The sequence below is a fragment of the Corvus hawaiiensis genome, chromosome 24 (genome assembly GCF_020740725.1).
Source record: "Corvus hawaiiensis isolate bCorHaw1 chromosome 24, bCorHaw1.pri.cur, whole genome shotgun sequence".
NCBI classification, from domain to species: domain Eukaryota; kingdom Metazoa; phylum Chordata; class Aves; order Passeriformes; family Corvidae; genus Corvus; species Corvus hawaiiensis.
The window spans coordinates 1,852,047-1,869,507 of NC_063236.1; the positions used below are offsets into that span (position 1 = coordinate 1,852,047).

At 54.0% G+C, this 17,461-nt stretch overlaps 1 protein-coding gene and 2 long non-coding RNA genes across 4 annotated transcripts; all 3 read right to left on the bottom strand.

The window, feature by feature from the left end:
* Positions 1–215: 215 nt before the first annotated feature.
* On the bottom strand, positions 216–1,590 carry LOC125338089. The gene is made up of 4 exons (XR_007208181.1): positions 1,262–1,590; positions 776–817; positions 554–627; positions 216–397 (listed from the first exon to the last, which is right to left on the bottom strand). It is a non-coding gene; the product is annotated as an uncharacterized LOC125338089 (long non-coding RNA).
* A 939-nt stretch (positions 1,591–2,529) lies between these two features.
* LOC125338088 lies at positions 2,530–3,659 on the bottom strand. Of its 2 annotated transcripts, none has more exons than XR_007208179.1 (3): positions 3,135–3,659; positions 2,718–2,790; positions 2,530–2,570 (listed from the first exon to the last, which is right to left on the bottom strand). It is a non-coding gene; the product is annotated as an uncharacterized LOC125338088 (long non-coding RNA). The 2 variants fall into 2 exon arrangements; XR_007208180.1 differs by lacking the exon at positions 2,530–2,570 and adding an exon at positions 2,644–2,675.
* Positions 3,660–5,273: 1,614 nt separating this feature from the next.
* On the bottom strand, positions 5,274–17,431 carry LOC125338008. Its single transcript, XM_048328323.1, has 5 exons — positions 16,897–17,431; positions 16,165–16,675; positions 16,002–16,115; positions 5,808–6,617; positions 5,274–5,729 (listed from the first exon to the last, which is right to left on the bottom strand). The coding sequence occupies exons 1-5, from the start codon at positions 17,418–17,420 to the stop codon at positions 5,505–5,507; spliced, it is 2,184 nt and encodes a 727-aa protein (XP_048184280.1). The 5' UTR covers positions 17,421–17,431; the 3' UTR covers positions 5,274–5,504.
* Between the last annotated feature and the right edge of the window lie 30 nt (positions 17,432–17,461).

The following is a 17,461-nucleotide window of genomic DNA, read 5'->3' on the forward strand; positions in this document are numbered from 1 at the left end:
GCCCATTTTCCCACCGGGATTGAGAATCCCGGGATCAGGACGTGCTGGGAACAATCCTGGAATTCGGGCCGATCCTGGAATTCAGGACATTCCCGGTCCCGGGGCCATTCCCGGTGCTCCGGAATTCCCCTTCCCCACCCCCGCCCCATCCATTCCTTCCTTCCCGATTTCGGTTGGAATTTCCACCCCCACCCTCCCTCCTCCTCCTCCTCCTCCTCTCCCCCGCAGGGATTTTGTGGGAATTGAGGTTGGAAAAATCCAGCACGGGATAAAAAAAAAAGGGGGGAATTTTACCTGGGAAGTTCTGGGATCCACGGGGAGAGCTGGAATTGCTGAATTCCAGAGGGAAAATGGGCAGGGAAAGCTGGAATTGCTGAATTCCAGTGGGCAGGAAAAGCTGGAATTGCTGAATTCCAGAGGGAAAATGGGCAGGGAAAGCTGGAATTCCTTGATCCCAGTGGGCAGGAAAAGCTGGAATTCTCAATCCCAGCAGGATAAAGGACAGAAAAAAGCTGGAATTCTCAATCCCAGCAAGATACAGCACAGGAAAAACCTGGAATTCCTCAGTTCCAGCAGGATAAAGGACAGGGAAAACCTGGAATTCTCAATCCCAGTTGGCAGGAAAAGCTGGAATTCCTCAGTTCCAGCGAGATAAAGCACAGGAAAAACCTGGAATTCCTCAGTTCCAGCAGGATAAAGGACAGGGAAAACCTGGAATTCTCAATCCCAGTTGGCAGAAAACCTGGAATTCTCAATCCCAGTTGGGCAGGAAAACCTGGAATTCCTCAGTTCCAGTGGGATAAAGGACAGGGAAAACCTGGAATTCTCAATCCCAGTTGGCAGGAAAACCTGGAATTCCTCAGTTCCAGCAAGATACAGCACAGGAAAAAACCTGAATTCTCATCCCAGCGGGATAAAGGACAGGGAAAACCTGGAATTCTCAATCCCAGTTGGCAGGAAAACCTGGAATTCTCAATCCCAGTTGGGCAGGAAAAGCTGGAATTCCTCAGTTCCAGCAAGATACAGCACAGGAAAAACCTGGAATTCTCAATCCCAGCGGGATAAAGGACAGGGAAAACCTGGAATTCTCAATCCCAGTTGGCAGGAAAACCTGAATTCTCAATCCCAGTTGGGCAGGAAAACCTGGAATTCCTCAGTTCCAGCAGGATAAAGGACAGGGAAAAGCTGGAATTCTCAATCCCAGCGGGATAAAGGACAGTAGAAAAAGCTGGAATTCTCAATCCCAGTTGGCAGGAAAAACCTGGAATTCTCAATCCCAGTGGGATAAAGGACAGAAAAAAGCTGGAATTCTCAATCCCAGTTGGGCAGGAAAAAGCTGGAATTCCTCAGTTCCAGCAGGATAAAGGAGCAGGGAAAACCTGGAATTCTCAATCCCAGAGGGATAAAGGACAGGAAAAAAGCTGGAATTCTCAATCCCAGTTGGGCAGGAAAACCTGGAATTCCTCAGTTCCAGTGGGATAAAGGACAGGGAAACCTGGAATTCTCAATCCCAGTGGGATAAAGGAGCAGGGAAAACCTGGAATTCTCAATCCCAGCGGGATAAAGGACAGGGAAACCTGGAATTCTCAATCCCAGTGGGATAAAGGAGGCAGGGAAATTTGGAAATTCCTTGATCCCAGTGGGCAGGAAAAAGCTGGAATTCCTCAGTTCCAGCGAGATAAAGCACAGGAAAAACCTGGAATTCTCAATCCCAGCAGGATAAAGGACAGGGAAACCTGGAATTCCTTGATCCCAGTGGGCAGGAAAAGCTGGAATTCTCAATCCCAGCGGGATAAAGGACAGAAAAAAGCTGGAATTCTCAATCCCAGTTGGCAGGAAAAGCTGGAATTCTCAATCCCAGTTGGCAGGAAAAGCTGGAATTCCTCAGTTCCAGCGAGATAAAGCACAGGAAAAACCTGGAATTCTCAATCCAGTGGGATAAAGGACAAGGAAAAGCTGGAATTCTCAATCCCAGTTGGCAGGAAAAGCTGGAATTCTCAATCCCAGTGGGCAGGAAAACCTGGAATTCCTCAGTTCCAGCAGGATAAAGGACAGAGAAAAGCTGGAATTCTCAATCCCAGCGGGATAAAGGACAGTAGAAAAAGCTGGAATTCTCAATCCCAGTTGGGCAGGAAAAAGCTGGAATTCCTCAGTTCCAGCAGGATAAAGGAGCAGGGAAAACCTGGAATTCTCAATCCCAGAGGGATAAAGCACAGGAAAAAAGCTGGAATTCTCAATCCCAGTTGGGCAGGAAAACCTGGAATTCCTCAGTTCCAGTGGGATAAAGGACAGGGAAACCTGGAATTCTCAATCCCAGTGGGATAAAGGAGCAGGGAAAACCTGGAATTCTCAATCCCAGCGGGATAAAGGACAGGGAAACCTGGAATTCTCAATCCCAGTGGGATAAAGGAGCAGGGAAATTTGGAATTCTCAATCCCAGTTGGCAGGAAAAAGCTGGAATTCCTCAGTTCCAGCGAGATAAAAGCACAGGAAAAACCTGGAATTCTCAATCCCAGCAGGATAAAGGACAGGGAAACCTGGAATTCCTTGATCCCAGTGGGCAGGAAAAGCTGGAATTCTCAATCCCAGCGGGATAAAGGACAGAAAAAAGCTGGAATTCTCAATCCCAGTTGGCAGGAAAAGCTGGAATTCTCAATCCCAGTTGGCAGGAAAAGCTGGAATTCCTCAGTTCCAGCAAGATACAGCACAGGAAAAACCTGGAATTCTCAATCCCAGTGGGATAAAGGACAGGGAAAACCTGGAATTCTCAATCCCAGTTGGCAGGAAAAGCTGGAATTCTCAATCCCAGTTGGGCAGGAAAACCTGGAATTCCTCAGTTCCAGCAGGATAAAGGACAGGGAAAAGCTGGAATTCTCAATCCCAGCGGGATAAAGGACAGTAGAAAAAGCTGGAATTCTCAATCCCAGTTGGCAGGAAAAACCTGGAATTCTCAATCCCAGTGGGATAAAGGACAGAAAAAAGCTGGAATTCTCAATCCCAGTTGGGCAGGAAAAAGCTGGAATTCCTCAGTTCCAGCAGGATAAAGGAGCAGGGAAAACCTGGAATTCTCAATCCCAGAGGGATAAAGCACAGGAAAAAAGCTGGAATTCTCAATCCCAGTTGGGCAGGAAAACCTGGAATTCCTCAGTTCCAGTGGGATAAAGGACAGGGAAACCTGGAATTCTCAATCCCAGTGGGATAAAGGAGCAGGGAAAACCTGGAATTCTCAATCCCAGCGGGATAAAGGACAGGGAAACCTGGAATTCTCAATCCCAGTGGGATAAAGGAGCAGGGAAATTTGGAATTCTCAATCCCAGTTGGCAGGAAAAAGCTGGAATTCCTCAGTTCCAGCGAGATAAAGCACAGGAAAAACCTGGAATTCTCAATCCCAGCAGGATAAAGGACAGGGAAACCTGGAATTCCTTGATCCCAGTGGGCAGGAAAAGCTGGAATTCTCAATCCCAGCGGGATAAAGGACAGAAAAAAGCTGGAATTCTCAATCCCAGTTGGCAGGAAAAGCTGGAATTCCTCAGTTCCAGCGAGATAAAGCACAGGAAAAACCTGGAATTCTCAATCCCAGTGGGATAAAGGACAAGGAAAAGCTGGAATTCTCAATCCCAGTGGGCAGGAAAAGCTGGAATTCCTCAGTTCCAGCAAGATACAGCACAGGAAAAACCTGGAATTCTCAATCCCAGCGGGATAAGGAGCAGGGAGAGGCGGATCCTTCATCCCTGGATTTAAAAAAAACCCCTGGAATAAAAAACCCCCCCCAAGATCTTTCCAGGAACCACATCCCCGCTTCTTTTCCTTCATTTCTTGCCCAATCCAAAGCCAGGCTTGGAATAAAACCCTTCAAATTCCCAAAATTCCCAAAGGCAACACCCGAGCTCGTTGCCAGGTTGTTTTTTTTTTTTTTCCCTCTGGATTCAAGGGAAATTCCAAAAAAAGCAGCGCGAGGGGCAGACGGAGAAAATTCCCAGGCCACATCCCTGGGAGAAGCAGGACACGGAGCCGGGGCTGATTCCAGAGGGAGGGGATCCCTCGGGAATGGGAGCCGGAACGAGGGCAGCGCTCTCCTCCTTCCCAGAATCCAGGACTTTTTTTCCCCACGTGGGAAAAACTCCGGGAGAGCCAGAGAGGAATCAAATCCAACCCCAAATCCTGCGGGAACAGCCCGGTTTAACCCCTCCCCCCCCATCCCAATCCCACATCCCAATCCCGAGGAATTCCGGCAAAGCAGCCGGATCCCCCCCCTCCTCCCCCCCCAAAAAAAAAGCAGGAAAATCCTCAAGGATCCCACCCCACGCTGGAAAATCCAGGGATTTCCACCCTTTTCTGCCCGGTTTTTTGTACCTGAAGCGCGGCGAGATTCCCAACGCTCCCCCTCTGGAATTTTTGGTCACCTCTGGATGCAGGAAAAGCTTCACCCCCTCCCCTCCCTCCCCCTCCTCCAAACACCCACCGGGAAATCCGACGGATCCCGGCGCCGGGAAGGCAAATCCCGCTTTTCCCTGGGAAAACAGGGAATGAAATCCCAGGAAAAGCCCCAATTCCCGGGATATCCCAGCTGGGATCCGTCCCCTCTCCGAGCTCCTCTCAGCTCTGGAAGCAGCAGGAAAGAGTTTTTTGGGATAAACACCTCCGGATAACCACCCAAAATTCCCTGAGCTTCCCTTTTCCAATCCCGGTTTCCTTTCCAAGCTCCGTTTCCGACGGATTTTTTTGTTGTTGTTGGGGTTTTTTGGTTTTTTTTTTGGGGGGTTGGTTTTGTTGGGTTTTTTTTTTTTTTTTTCCCCAACCTTTTGCCGCTGGATCAAAAATTCCCAGAAGGTTTTTGTCAGTGGAAAAGTTCCGGAGCTCATGGAAAGCCCCATCCCACGAGCATTCCCAGAGCAAAGCAGAGGAAGTGGCTCTGGGAAGAGCCGGGAGTGGGCGGGAAAAGAAAGGGAAAAAAAAAAAACCATAAAAATTCCCTCCTCCTTCTCCTTCCCCCCCCCCCCCTTTGGAAAAACCAAGGGAAAGAATGAAAAACTACTGGAATGTGCTGGATCCAGGAAAAAAAAAAACCACTCCGGGAATGTTGGGAATCCATCCAAACACCCCCTCAACCTCCCCCCCCCCCCCCCATCCCCAACCTCCTCCAAGAAGCTCCGTCCTCACCTGCTGCGGCCGAAATTCCTGGGAAAAGAATTCCAGCTGGGAATTCCGAGCCCCCCCAGCCCAGCCCCAATGATCCCCGAGGCGGCCCCATCTGGAATCCTGGAATTCTTTCCGTTGGGAAAGACCTCGAGGCTCGGCCAATCCAAGTCCATCCCCCCCTCGGCACCCCCCCGTTGCCGTCCCTGCTGACGGGCTGGGATCGTCTCCCAGATTTTTCCCCCACATTCCCAGGGCGTTTTTCCAGGAATTGAGCCCAGGCGGCTGCGATTCCCACCCTTTGCAGGGTTGGAAAAAAGCAGGGGATGGAATCCTGGAGAAATCCCGGAGAAATGCTGGATGAATCCTCATTGCCTGCACTGGGAACAGCTGGGAAAGCAGGGAATGGAATCTGGGATAAAGCCCCAATTCCCAGCCTTGGAACAGCTGGGAAAACAGGGAATGGAATCCCAGAAAAATCCTAATTCCCAGCCTTGGCATAACTGGGAAACAGGGAATGGAATCTGGGATAAAACCCCAATTCCCAGCGTTGGAACAGCTGGGAAAACAGGGAATGGAATCCCGGATAAATCCTGGATAAATCTCAGATAAATCCCCATTCCTGCCCTTGGAACAACTGGAAAAAACAGGGAATGGAATCCCAGAAAAACCCCAATTCCCAGCGTTGGAACAGCTGGGAAAACAGGGAATGGAATCCCGGATAAAGCCCCATTCCCAGTCTTGGCATAACTGGGAAAACAGGGAATGGAATCCCAGATAAACCCCAATTCCCAGCCTTGGAACAACTGGGAAAACAGGGAATGGAATCCTGGAGAAATCCTGGATAAATCCCCATTCCTGCCCTTGGAACAACTGCAAAAACAGGGAATGAAATCCCAGAAAAACCCCAATTCCCACTCTTTGCACAACTGGGAAAAACAGGGAATGGAATCCCAGATAAATCCCAATTCCCAGCCTTGGCATAACTGGGAAAAACAGGGAATGGAATCCTGGAGAAATCCCGGATAAATCCCGGATAAATCCCCATTCCCGTCCTTGGAACAACTGGAAACCCAGGGAATGGAATCCCAGAAAAACCCCAATTCCCACTCTTTGCACAACTGGGAAAAACAGGGAATGGAATCCCAGATAAATCCTGGATAAATCCTGGATGAATCCTCATTCCCAGCCTTGGAACAACTGGGAAAACAGGGAATGAAATCCTGGAGAAATCCCAATTCCCAGCCTTGGAACAACTGGAAAAACAGGGAATGGAATCCCACATAAATCCTGGATAAACCCCGGATAAATCCCCATTCCTGCCCTTGGAACAACTGGAAAAACAGGGAATGCAATCCCAGATAAACCCAAATTCCCACTCTTTGCGTAACTGGAAAAAACAGGGAATGGAATCCCAGAAAAACCCCAATTCCCACTCTTTGCACAACTGGGAAAACAGGGAATGGAATCCCAGATAAATCCTAGATAAATCCTGGATGAATCCTCATTCCCACCCTTGGAACAACTGGAAAAACAGGGAATGGAATCCCAGATAAATCCTGGATAAATCCCAATTCCCAGCGTTTGCATAACTGGGAAAACAGGGAATGGAATCCCAGAAAAACCCCAATTCCCAGCCTTGGCAGGGCTGGAAAAGCAGGGAATGGAATCCTGGAGAAATCCTGGATAAATCCCCATTCCTGCCCTTGGAACAACTGGAAACCCAGGGAATGGAATCCCAGAAAAACCCCAATTCCCACTCTCTGCACAACTGGGAAAAACAGGGAATGGAATCCCAGAAAAACCCCAATTCCCACTCTCTGCACAACTGGGAAAAAACAGGGAATGGAATCCCAGAAAAACCCCAATTCCCACTCTGCACAACTGGGAAAAACAGGGAATGGAATCCCAGAAAAACCCCAATTCCCACTCTCTGCACAACTGGGAAAACAGGGAATGGAATCCTGGAGAAAGCCTGGATAAATCCTGGATAAATCCCCATTCCTGCCCTTGGAACAACTGGAAAACCCAGGGAATGGAATCCCAGATAAATCCCAATTCCCACTCTTTGCATAACTGGAAAAAACAGGGAATGGAATCCCAGAAAAACCCCAATTCCCACTCTGCACAACTGGGAAAAGCAGGGAATGGAATCCTGGAGAAATCCCAAGTCCCAGCCTTGGAACAACTGGAAAAACAGGGAATGGAATCCCACATAAATCCTGGATAAACCCCGGATAAATCCCCATTCCTGCCCTTGGAACAACTGGAAAAACAGGGAATGAAATCCCAGATAAATCCCAATTCCCACTCTTTGCGTAACTGGAAAAAACAGGGAATGGAATCCCAGAAAAACCCCAATTCCCACTCTTTGCACAACTGGGAAAAGCAGGGAATGGAATCCTGGAGAAATCCTGAATAAATCCTGGATAAATCCCGGATAAATCCCCATTCCCGTCCTTGGAACAACTGGAAAAAACAGGGAATGGAATCCCAGAAAAACCCCCAATTCCCACTCTTTGCACAACTGGGAAAACAGGGAATGGAATCCCAGAAAAACCCCAATTCCCACTCTTTGCACAACTGGGAAAACAGGGAATGGAATCCCAGAGAAATCCCGGATAAATCCCGGATAAATCCCCATTCCCAGCCCTGGCACGGCTGAAACCCCGGGAATGCAATCCCCGCCTAAATCCCCGCCTAAATCCCGGCCCGCGATTCCGGCCTCCGTCTCCCATGGAAATCGGGATGTTATTTTTCCCTAATAATCCCTGCTGGGAGAAGCTCCTCCCTGCCCGGAAAACAAACCCAAAAACCCCCACCCTCATCCCAAAAAAAAAAAAAATCCTGGGAAAAACGGCGCAAATTCCTGCATTTCAACCCTCGGGAATGCGGCGACTCCGGGGAAACCCCGACCTCAACCCTTGGGAATTTTTATTAATTAATTTCTTTATTAATTTATTTATTCATTCCCCTCTCTTTTGTCCCGGATCCAACCTCTCACCTCGGGATAAATCCCAGGAAAAAGCTGGAAAAACGATTCCAGGGATGAAGCTCCGGCTGCTCCATCCATGGGGGGGGTTGGGGGTTTTTTTTTGGGATTTTAATTTTAAACTGGAGCAGCTCCCTCGGGAAGAGATCCCAAAAAATTGGAGCTCACGGCTGCCCTTGGATAACCCCGAAATTCCCACGGGATCGGGAGCCTCCGGCACATTCCTGGAGTCGTCCTTGGGAGCCAATCCCAAGGCAAAGAAAGAAAAAAAAAACCCCCCAAAAAAATCCCAAAGGAGCCGCGGGATCCCAGAGAAATCCAAAGGGAAAATCCCGGTTTTTCCCCCCTCCTTTTCCCACCGGGAATTCCCACGGGATAATTCAGCAATTCCTGAGGAATGGGGTTGGGAATTTCAGGATTTTGGAAAAGGATGGGGGGGGGGGGGGGGGCTTGGAGTGAAAAAAAGGAGGGAAATTCCCCAAATTCCTGGAATGGGAGGAGATCCCAACATTCCCAAAGCGGAGGGGGGGGGGGGGGAAACTCAGCTCGGAGCCGAGGGAAAAGCTGGGAAAGAGAGGGAAAAGCTGGAAAAGCTGGAAAAGCAAGGGGAAAGCTGGAAAATTGAGAGAAAAGCTGGAAAAGCGAAGGAAAAGCTGGGAAAGAGAGGGAAAAGCTGGAAAAGAGAGGGAAAAGCTGGAAAAGCAAAGGAAAAAGCTGGAAAAGCTGGAAAAGAGAGGGAAAAGCTGGAAAAGCTGGAAAAGCGAGGGGAAAGCTGGAAAATTGAGAGAAAAGCTGGAAAAGCAAAGGAAAAGCTGGGAAAGAGAGGGAAAAGCTGGAAAAGCAAAGGAAAAGCTGGAAAAGCGAAGGAAAAGCTGGAAAAGCTGGGAAAGAGAGGGAAAAGCTGGAAAAGCAAAGGAAAAGCTGGAAAAGCTGGGAAAGAGAGGGAAAAGCTGGGAAAGTGAGAGAAAAGCTGGAAAAGTGAGAGAAAAGCTGGAAAAGCAAAGGAAAAGGTGGAAAAGCGAAGGAAAAGCTGGAAAAGCGAGGGAAAAGCTGGGAAAGAGAGGGAAAAGCTGGAAAAGCGAAGGAAAAGCTGGAAAAGCGAAGGAAAAGCGAGGGAAAAGCTGGGAAAGAGAGGGAAAAGCTGGGAAAGCGAAGGAAAAGCTGGAAAAGCGAAGGAAAAGCGAGGGAAAAGCTGGGAAAGAGAGGGAAAAGCTGGGAAAGCAGCGCTGGAGAATCCGGGAAAGGGGGGGGAGGGCAGGGGGGGAAGCAGGGACACCCCTCCCCCCCCCACCCCAAATCGCCAGAATTCCCCCAAAAATTCCAATCTCCCAAAAAAAAAACCCAACCCCAAAGCGAGGCCGGAGCCAGGAAAAGCCCCAGGAATTGGGGCGGGGGGGGGGCGGGGGGAGGCGACATTCCCACAAAAGTCATTCCAGGGATTCCAGGGAGCGCTGGGCTCCGAGGAATCCACGCGGGGGGGGTCCCGAGGGGGGGGATTTGGGGAGGGGTCCAAGCGTTCCCCAAGCCCCAGCACCCCAAAAATCCGTCCTGATCCTAAAAGGGACAGGGACCCCCCCCAAAAATCAGAGCCCACCCCTAAAGGGGACAAGGACCCCCCCAAAAAGGACAGGGACCCCCCCAAAAAGGACAGGGACCCCCCAAAAATCAGAGTCGTCCCTAAAGGGGACAGGGACCCCCCCCAAAAATCAGAGCCCCCCCCTAAAGGGGACAAGGACCCCCCCAAAAAGGACAGGGACCCCCCCAAATAGGACAGGGACCCCCCCAAAAATCAGAGCAACCCCAAAAAGGGGACAGGGACCCCCCAAAAAAGGACAGGGACCCCCCCCCAAAAATCAGAGCACCCCCTAAAAAGGGGACAGGGACCCCCCCAAAAATCAGAGCACCCCCCTAAAGGGGACAGGGACCCCCCAAAAAATCGGAGCCCCCCCAAAAAGGGGGCAGGAGGTGACGAGGACCCCCCTCCAAAAATCAGAGCCCCCCCCCCTAAATGGGACAGGGACCCCCCCAAAAAGGACAGGGACCCCCCCAAAAATCAGAGCCCCCCCTAAATGGGACAAGGACCCCCCCAAAAAGGACAGGGACCCCCCCCCAAAAATCAGAGCCCCCCCCCCCCCTAAAAAATCAGAGCCCCCCTAAAAAAAGGGGACAGGGACCCCCCAAAAAAGGACAGGGACCTCCCAAAAAATAAGAGCCCCCCCCCCTAAATGGGACAGGAGGGGACAGGGAGCCCCCCAAAAATCAGAGCCCCCCTAAAGGGGGCAGGAGGTGATGGGGACACCCCCCAAAAATCAGAGCCCCCCAAAAAGGGAACAGGGACCCCCCAAAAATCAGAGCCCCCCCAAAAAAGGGGACAGGAGGGGACAGGGGACCCAACCCCCCAAAATCAGAGCCCCCCCAAATCCAGCCCTGAGCCCCCCGCCCCCCCCCCCCCCAAAATCCAGAGCCCGCCAAAACCTCCCTGAGGGTCCCAGGGGCCCCCCCAGCCCAGAGCAGCCCCCCCTGAGGGGGACACGACCCCCCCCAAAAATCCAGAGCCCCCCAAAAGCACCCAGACCCCCCCCAAAACCACGGCCCTGACAGCGGGGGGGGAACGCGACCCCCCCCCAAAAACACCCAGAGCCCCCCAAAACACCCAGAGCCCCCCAAAAACACCCAGAGCCCCCCCAGAGACCCTCAGGGGGACGCGACCCCCCCCAAAAAACACCCAGAGGCCCCCCAAAAACACCCAGACCCCCCCAAAACAGCCCTGACAGCGGCGGGGGGACGCGCGACCCCCCCCCAAAAATCCAGACCTCTCCCCAAAATCCAGACCCCCCCCAAAAATCCAGACCCCTCCCCAAAATCCAGACCCCGCCCCAAAATCCAGACCCTCCCCCCCAACAGAGTCCTGACAGCGGCGGGGGAACGCGCGATCCCCTCCAAAATCCAGACCCCTCCCCAAAATCCAGACCCCCCCCAAAAATCCAGACCCCCCCCCCCCAAAATCCAGACCCCTCCCCAAAATCCAGACCCCCCCCAAAAATCCAGACCCCTCCCCAAAATCCAGACCCTCCCCCCCAACAGAGTCCTGACAGCGGCGGGGGGACGCGCGACCCCCCCCCAAAAATCCAGACCCCTCCCCAAAATCCAGACCCCCCCCAAAAATCCAGACCCCCCCCCCAAAATCCAGACCCCCCCCCAAAATCCAGACCCCCCCCAAAAATCCAGACCCCCCCCCAAAATCCAGACCCCTCCCCAAAATCCAGACCCTCCCCCCCAACAGAGTCCTGACAGCGGCGGGGGAACGCGCGATCCCCTCCAAAATCCAGACCCCTCCCCAAAAATCCAGACACCCCCCCCCCCCAAAATCCAGACCCCCCACCCCAAAATCCAGACCCTCCCCTCCAACAGAGCCCTGACAGCGGCGGGGGGACGCGACCCCCCCCCAAAAACACCCAGACCCCTCCCCAAAAACACCCAGACCCTCCCAAAACCAGCCCTGACAGCGGCGGGGGAACGTGCGACCCCTCCCCAAAATCCACACCCCTCCCCAAAATCCACACCCCTCCCCAAAAATCCAGACCCCTCCCCAAAATCCAGATCCCCCCCCCCCAACAGAGCCCTGAGGGGAGCCCCGGGGGGTCCCGGCCACACCCCCAACCCGCCCCTCCCCCCCCGCCCTGAGGGGTCCCCGCGCCCCCCGCCCCCCCCTCAGCCGCGCCCCCCCCCTCAGCCGCGGCCCCGCCGCCCCCCGGCCGCTGCCGCTCCCCCCGCCCGCGCCGCGCTCTCACCGGCGGGGCCGCGGGCGGGCTCGGGAGGCCCCCCCGGGCCTGGGGGGGGGGGCGCGGGGCTCCCGGGGCTCCCGGGGGTGCGGGGGGGTCCGGGGGGGTCCGGGCGCGGCGGCGGCGGCGGCGGCTCCTGAGGAGGCCCCGGGGCCCCCCCCCCCGCCCCGCGCCACTTCCGGCCCCGCCAGGCCGCGCCGAGAGCGCCGAGAGCGTCGAGCGGGGCGGGAGGGGAGGGGGGAGGAGCGGGGGAGGGGGGGAGAGCGCCGAGAGGATCGATGGGGGCGGGGAGTTGAGAGCGGAGAGCATCGAGCGAGGAGCGGCGAGCGCATCGATGGGGCGGGGATTGATAACGGGGATTGATAACCAGGAATCGATCAGCGAGGATCTGTAGCCAGTGATCAATAACCGGAGGTGGGTATCGGTGATCGGGAAGCGATCGCTGCTGATCGATAAGCGGGGATCAATCGGTGCTGATCGATAAGCGAGGATCAATCGCTGCTGATCGATAAGCGGGGATCAATCAGTGCTATCGATAAGTGAGGATCAATCGCTGCTGATCGATAAGCGAGGATCAATCAGTGCTGATCGATAAGTGAGGATCAATCGCTGCTGATCGATAAGCGAGGATCAATCAGTGCTGATCGATAAGCGAGCATCAATCGCTGCTGATCGATAAGCGAGGATCAATCAGTGCTGATCGATAAGCGGGGATCAATCAGTGCTATCGATAAGCGAGGATCAATCGCTGCTGATCGATAAGCGAGGATCAATCAGTGCTGATCGATAAGCGAGGATCAATCGCTGCTGATCGATAAGCGGGGATCAATCAGTGCTATCGATAAGTGAGGATCAATCGCTGCTGATCGATAAGCGAGGATCAATCAGTGCTGATCGATAAGTGAGGATCAATCGCTGCTGATCGATAAGCGAGGATCAATCAGTGCTGATCGATAAGCGAGCATCAATCGCTGCTGATCGATAAGCGAGGATCAATCAGTGCTGATCGATAAGCGGGGATCAATCAGTGCTATCGATAAGCGAGGATCAATCGCTGCTGATCGATAAGCGAGGATCAATCAGTGCTGATCGATAAGCGAGGATCAATCACTGCTATCGATAAGCGAGGATCAATCAGTGCTATCGATAAGCGAGGATCAATCGCTGCTGATCGATAAGCGAGGATCAATCAGTGCTATCGATAAGCGGGCATCAATCAGTGCTGATCGATAAGCGAGGATCAATCGCTGCTGATCGATAAGCGAGGATCAATCAGTGCTATCGATAAGCGAGGATCAATCGCTGCTGATCGATAAGCGAGGATCAATCAGTGCTGATCGATAAGCGGGGATCAATCAGTGCTATCGATAAGCGAGCATCAAGCAGTGCTGAGCGATAAGCGAGGATCAATCGCTGCTGATCGATAAGTGAGGATCAATCAGTGGTGATCGGTTATCGATTGTTGCTGATCGACAGTGGGGATCAATAGGGCGGGGTTGGGGCCGTTTGGGGCCGTTTGGGGCCGTTTGGGGTCATTTGGGGCCGTTTGGGGTCGTTTGGGGCCGTTTGGGGTCGTTTGGGGCCGTTTGGGGTCGTTTGGGGCCATTTGGGGTCGTTTGGGGCCGTTTGGGGCCGTTTGGGGTCGTTTGGGGCCGTTTGGGGCCGTTTGGGGCCATTTGGGGCCGTTTGGGGCCGTTCGGGGTCGTTCGGGGCCGTTCGGGGCCGTTTGGGGCCGTTTGGGGTCGTTTGGGGTCGTTTGGGGTCAGGGCCCCTCTGGCCTTGGGGGTCCTGCAGGGCCCCTTTGGGGTCAGGGGTTATTTGGGGTCAGGGCTCCTGTAGGGTCAGGGGTCCTATAGGGTCAGGGGGGTATTTAGGGCTGGGGGTTATTTGGGGTCACAGGGGGTCCTGTAGGGTCCCAGGGTCCTGTAGGGTCAGGGGTTATTGAGGGTCACGGGGTCCTATAGGATCAGGTGATTATTTAGGGTCACAGGGGTCTGGGGGGTCAGGGGTTATTTGGGGTCAGGGGGTTATTTAGGGTCGGGGGTTATTTGGGGTCACAGGGTCCTGTAGGGTCAGGGGTTATTTGGGGTCAGGAGTTATTGAGGGTCAGGGGGTATTTAGGGTCAGGGGTTATTTGGGGTCACAGGGGTCCTGTAGGGTCAGGGTTATTTGGGGTCACAGGGGTCCTGTAGGGTCAGGGGTTATTTGGGGTTACAGGGGGTCCTGTAGGGTCCCAGGGGGTCCTGTAGGGTCAGGGGTTACTTAGGGTCACAGCGTCCTATAGGATCAGGTGATTATTTGGGGTCACAGGGGTCCTGTAGGGTCAGGGGTTATTTGGGGTCACAGGGGTCCTGTACGGTCAGGGGTTATTTGGGGTCAGGAGTTATTGAGGGTCAGGGGTCTGTAGGGTCGGAGGTTATTTGGGGTCAGGGGTCCTGTAGGGTCAGGGGTTATTTGGGGTCAGGAGTTATTGAGGGTCAGGAGGTTATTTAGGGTCGGGGGTTATTTAGGGTCACAGGGGTCCTGTAGGGTCACAGGGGTCTGTAGGGTCAGGAGTTATTTAGGGTTACAGGGGTCCTGTAGGGTCACAGGGGTCTGTAGGGTCAGGAGTTATTTAGGGTCACAGGGGTCCTGTAGGGTCACAGGGGTCTGTAGGGTCAGGAGTTATTTAGGGTCACAGGGGTCCTGTAGGGTCACAGGGGTCTGTAGGGGTCAGGAGTTATTTAGAGTTACAGGGGTCCTGTAGGATCACAGGGGTCTGTAGGGTCAGGAGTTATTTAGGGTTACAGGGGTCCTGTAGGGTCACAGGGGTCTGTAGGGTCAGGAGTTATTTAGGGTCACAGGGGTCCTGTAGGGTCACAGGGGTCTGTAGGGTCAGGAGTTATTTAGGGTCACAGGGGTCCTGTAGGGTCACAGCGTCCCATAGGATGGAGGGGTCCCAGAAGGTCACGAGGTCCTATAGGATCAGGGGGTGCCACGGGGTCACAGGATCCTATAGGATTGGGGGGTCTCTTTAGGTCAGGGGGTTATTTAGGGTCAGGGGCTTTTACAGGGTCACTGGGACCTATAGGGTCAGGGGGTCCCATAGGATCAGGGGGGGTCCCTGGGGTTCCCATAGGATCAGGGGGTCCCATAGGATCAGGGGGGTCCCTGGGGGTCCCTGGGGTTCCCATAGGATCAGGGGGGTCCCATAGGATCAGGGGGGTCCCTGGGGGTCCCATAGGATCAGGGGGTCCCATAGGATCAGGGGGGTCCCTGGGGGTCCCATAGGATCAGGGGGTCCCATAGGATCAGGGGGGTCCCTGGGGGTCCCATAGGATCAGGGGGGTCCCTGGGGTTCCCATAGGGTCAGGGGGTCCCATAGGATCAGGGGGGTCCCTGGGGGTCCCATAGGATCAGGGGGTCCCATAGGATCAGGGGGGTCCCTGGGGTTCCCATAGGGTCAGGGGGTCCCATAGGATCAGGGGGGTCCCTGGGGGTCCCTGGGGTGTCCCATAGGGTCAGGGGGTCCCATAGGATCAGGGGGTCCCTGGGGGTCCCATAGGATCAGGGGGTTCCCATAGGATCAGGGGGGTCCCTGGGGGTCCCATAGGATCAGGGGGGTCCCATAGGATCAGGGGGGTCCCTGGGGGTCCCTGGGGGTCCCATAGGGTCAGGGGGGTCCCATAGGATCAAAGGGGCCCAGAAGGTCCCGAGGTCCTGTAGGGTCAGGGGGTCCCACCAGGTCAGGGGGTCCCATGGGGTCACAGGATCCTTATAGGATCAAGGGGTCCCAGGGGTCATCAGGTCCCATAGGATCAGGGGGGTCCCATAGGATCAGGGGGGTTCTTGGGGTTCCCATAGGATCAGGGGGTCCCATAGGATCAGGGGGTCCCTGGGAGTCCCTGGGGGTCCCATAGGATCAGGGGGTTCTTGGGGTTCCCATAGGATCAGGGGGTCCCATAGGATCAGGGGGTCCCTGGGGGTCCCTGGGGTTCCCATAGGATCAGGGGGGTCCCATAGGATCAGGGGGGTCCCATAGGATCAGGGGGGGTCCCTGGGGGTCCCAGAACCGCCCCCATTTCTCTCCCCCCGCCCCGCTCCCACCCCGCCCTCGCTGTCCCAGGAAGGCACCGAGCCCATAAAAGTTCCCAAATCTTTATGGAGGCACTTTCACGCATCGGGGTGTAAATCCCGGGGCCATAAAACCTCGGGGGCCATAAATCCTGGGGGCCATAAATCCCTGGGGGCCATAAAACCCCAGGGCCATAAAACCCTGGGGGCCATAAATCCCCAGGGCCATAAAACCCTGGGGGCCATAAAACCCCAGGGCCATAAAACCCCAGGGCCATAAAACCCCGGTGACCTTCGAGCTGTGGGGTTGTCGAACCCTTTGGGGCCATAGAATCCATCGGGGCCGGAGAACTTTTTGGGGTCCTTAAAATCCTTTTTGGGGTCCTTAAAATCCTTTGGAGTCCATAAAATCTTTTTGGGGTCCACAAAATCCTTTGGAGTCCATAAAATCCTTTTGGGGGATCCATAAAATCCTTTTGGGGCCTCTGGAACACTTTGGGGTCCATAAAATTCTTTTGGGGTCTCTGGAACACTTTGGGGTCCATAAAATCCTTTTGGGGTCCATAAAATCCTTTTGGGGTCTCTGGAACACTTTGGGGGATCCATAAAATCCTTTTGGGGCCCATAAAATCCTTTTGGGGTCTCTGGAACACTTTGGGGGATCCATAAAATCCTTTTGGGGTCTGTGGAACACTTTGGGGTCCTTAAAATCCTTTTGGGGGATCCATAAAATCCTTTTGGGGTCTGTGGAACACTTTGGGGTCCATAAAATCCTTTTGGGGTCTGTGGAACACTTTGGGGGATCCATAAAATCCTTTTGGGGTCCATAAAATTCTTTTGGGGTCTCTGGAACACTTTGGGGCCCATAAAATCCTTTTGGGGTCTGTGGAACACTTTGGGGGATCCGTAAAATCCTTTTGGGGTCCATAAAACCTTTTGGGGTCTCTGGAACACTTTGGGGGATCCATAAAATCCTTTTGGGGTCTCTGGAACACTTTGGGGGCTGAGCAGAACCTGGGGCTCTGGAGAAGCCTTTGGGGTCCACAGGACGCGGGGGGGTCCCTGGACCCTTCAGGGGCCCTCAAACCCTTTGGGGTCCCCAGAACCCATCGGGGACCACGGATCCCACTGAGCTCCCTGGAGCCTTTTGGGGTCCCCAGAACCCATCGGGGACCACGGATCCCATTGAGCTCCACGGAACCTTTTGGGATCCAACAGAACCCAGATCCCACAGAACCCTTTGGGGTCCATGGAACCCGCTGAGCTCCGTGGATCCCTTCGGGGTGTCCAGAATCCTCTGGGATCCACGGAACCTTTGGGATCCACGGATCCCATTGAGCTCCCTGGATCCCTTTGGGGTCCACAGAAGCCTTTGGGGTGTCCAGAACCCTTTGGGATCCACGGATCCCATTGAGCTCTGTGGATCCCTTTGGGGTGTCCAGAACCCTTTGGGTCATCTAGAACCCTCTGGGATGTCCAGAACCCTCTGGGATCCACG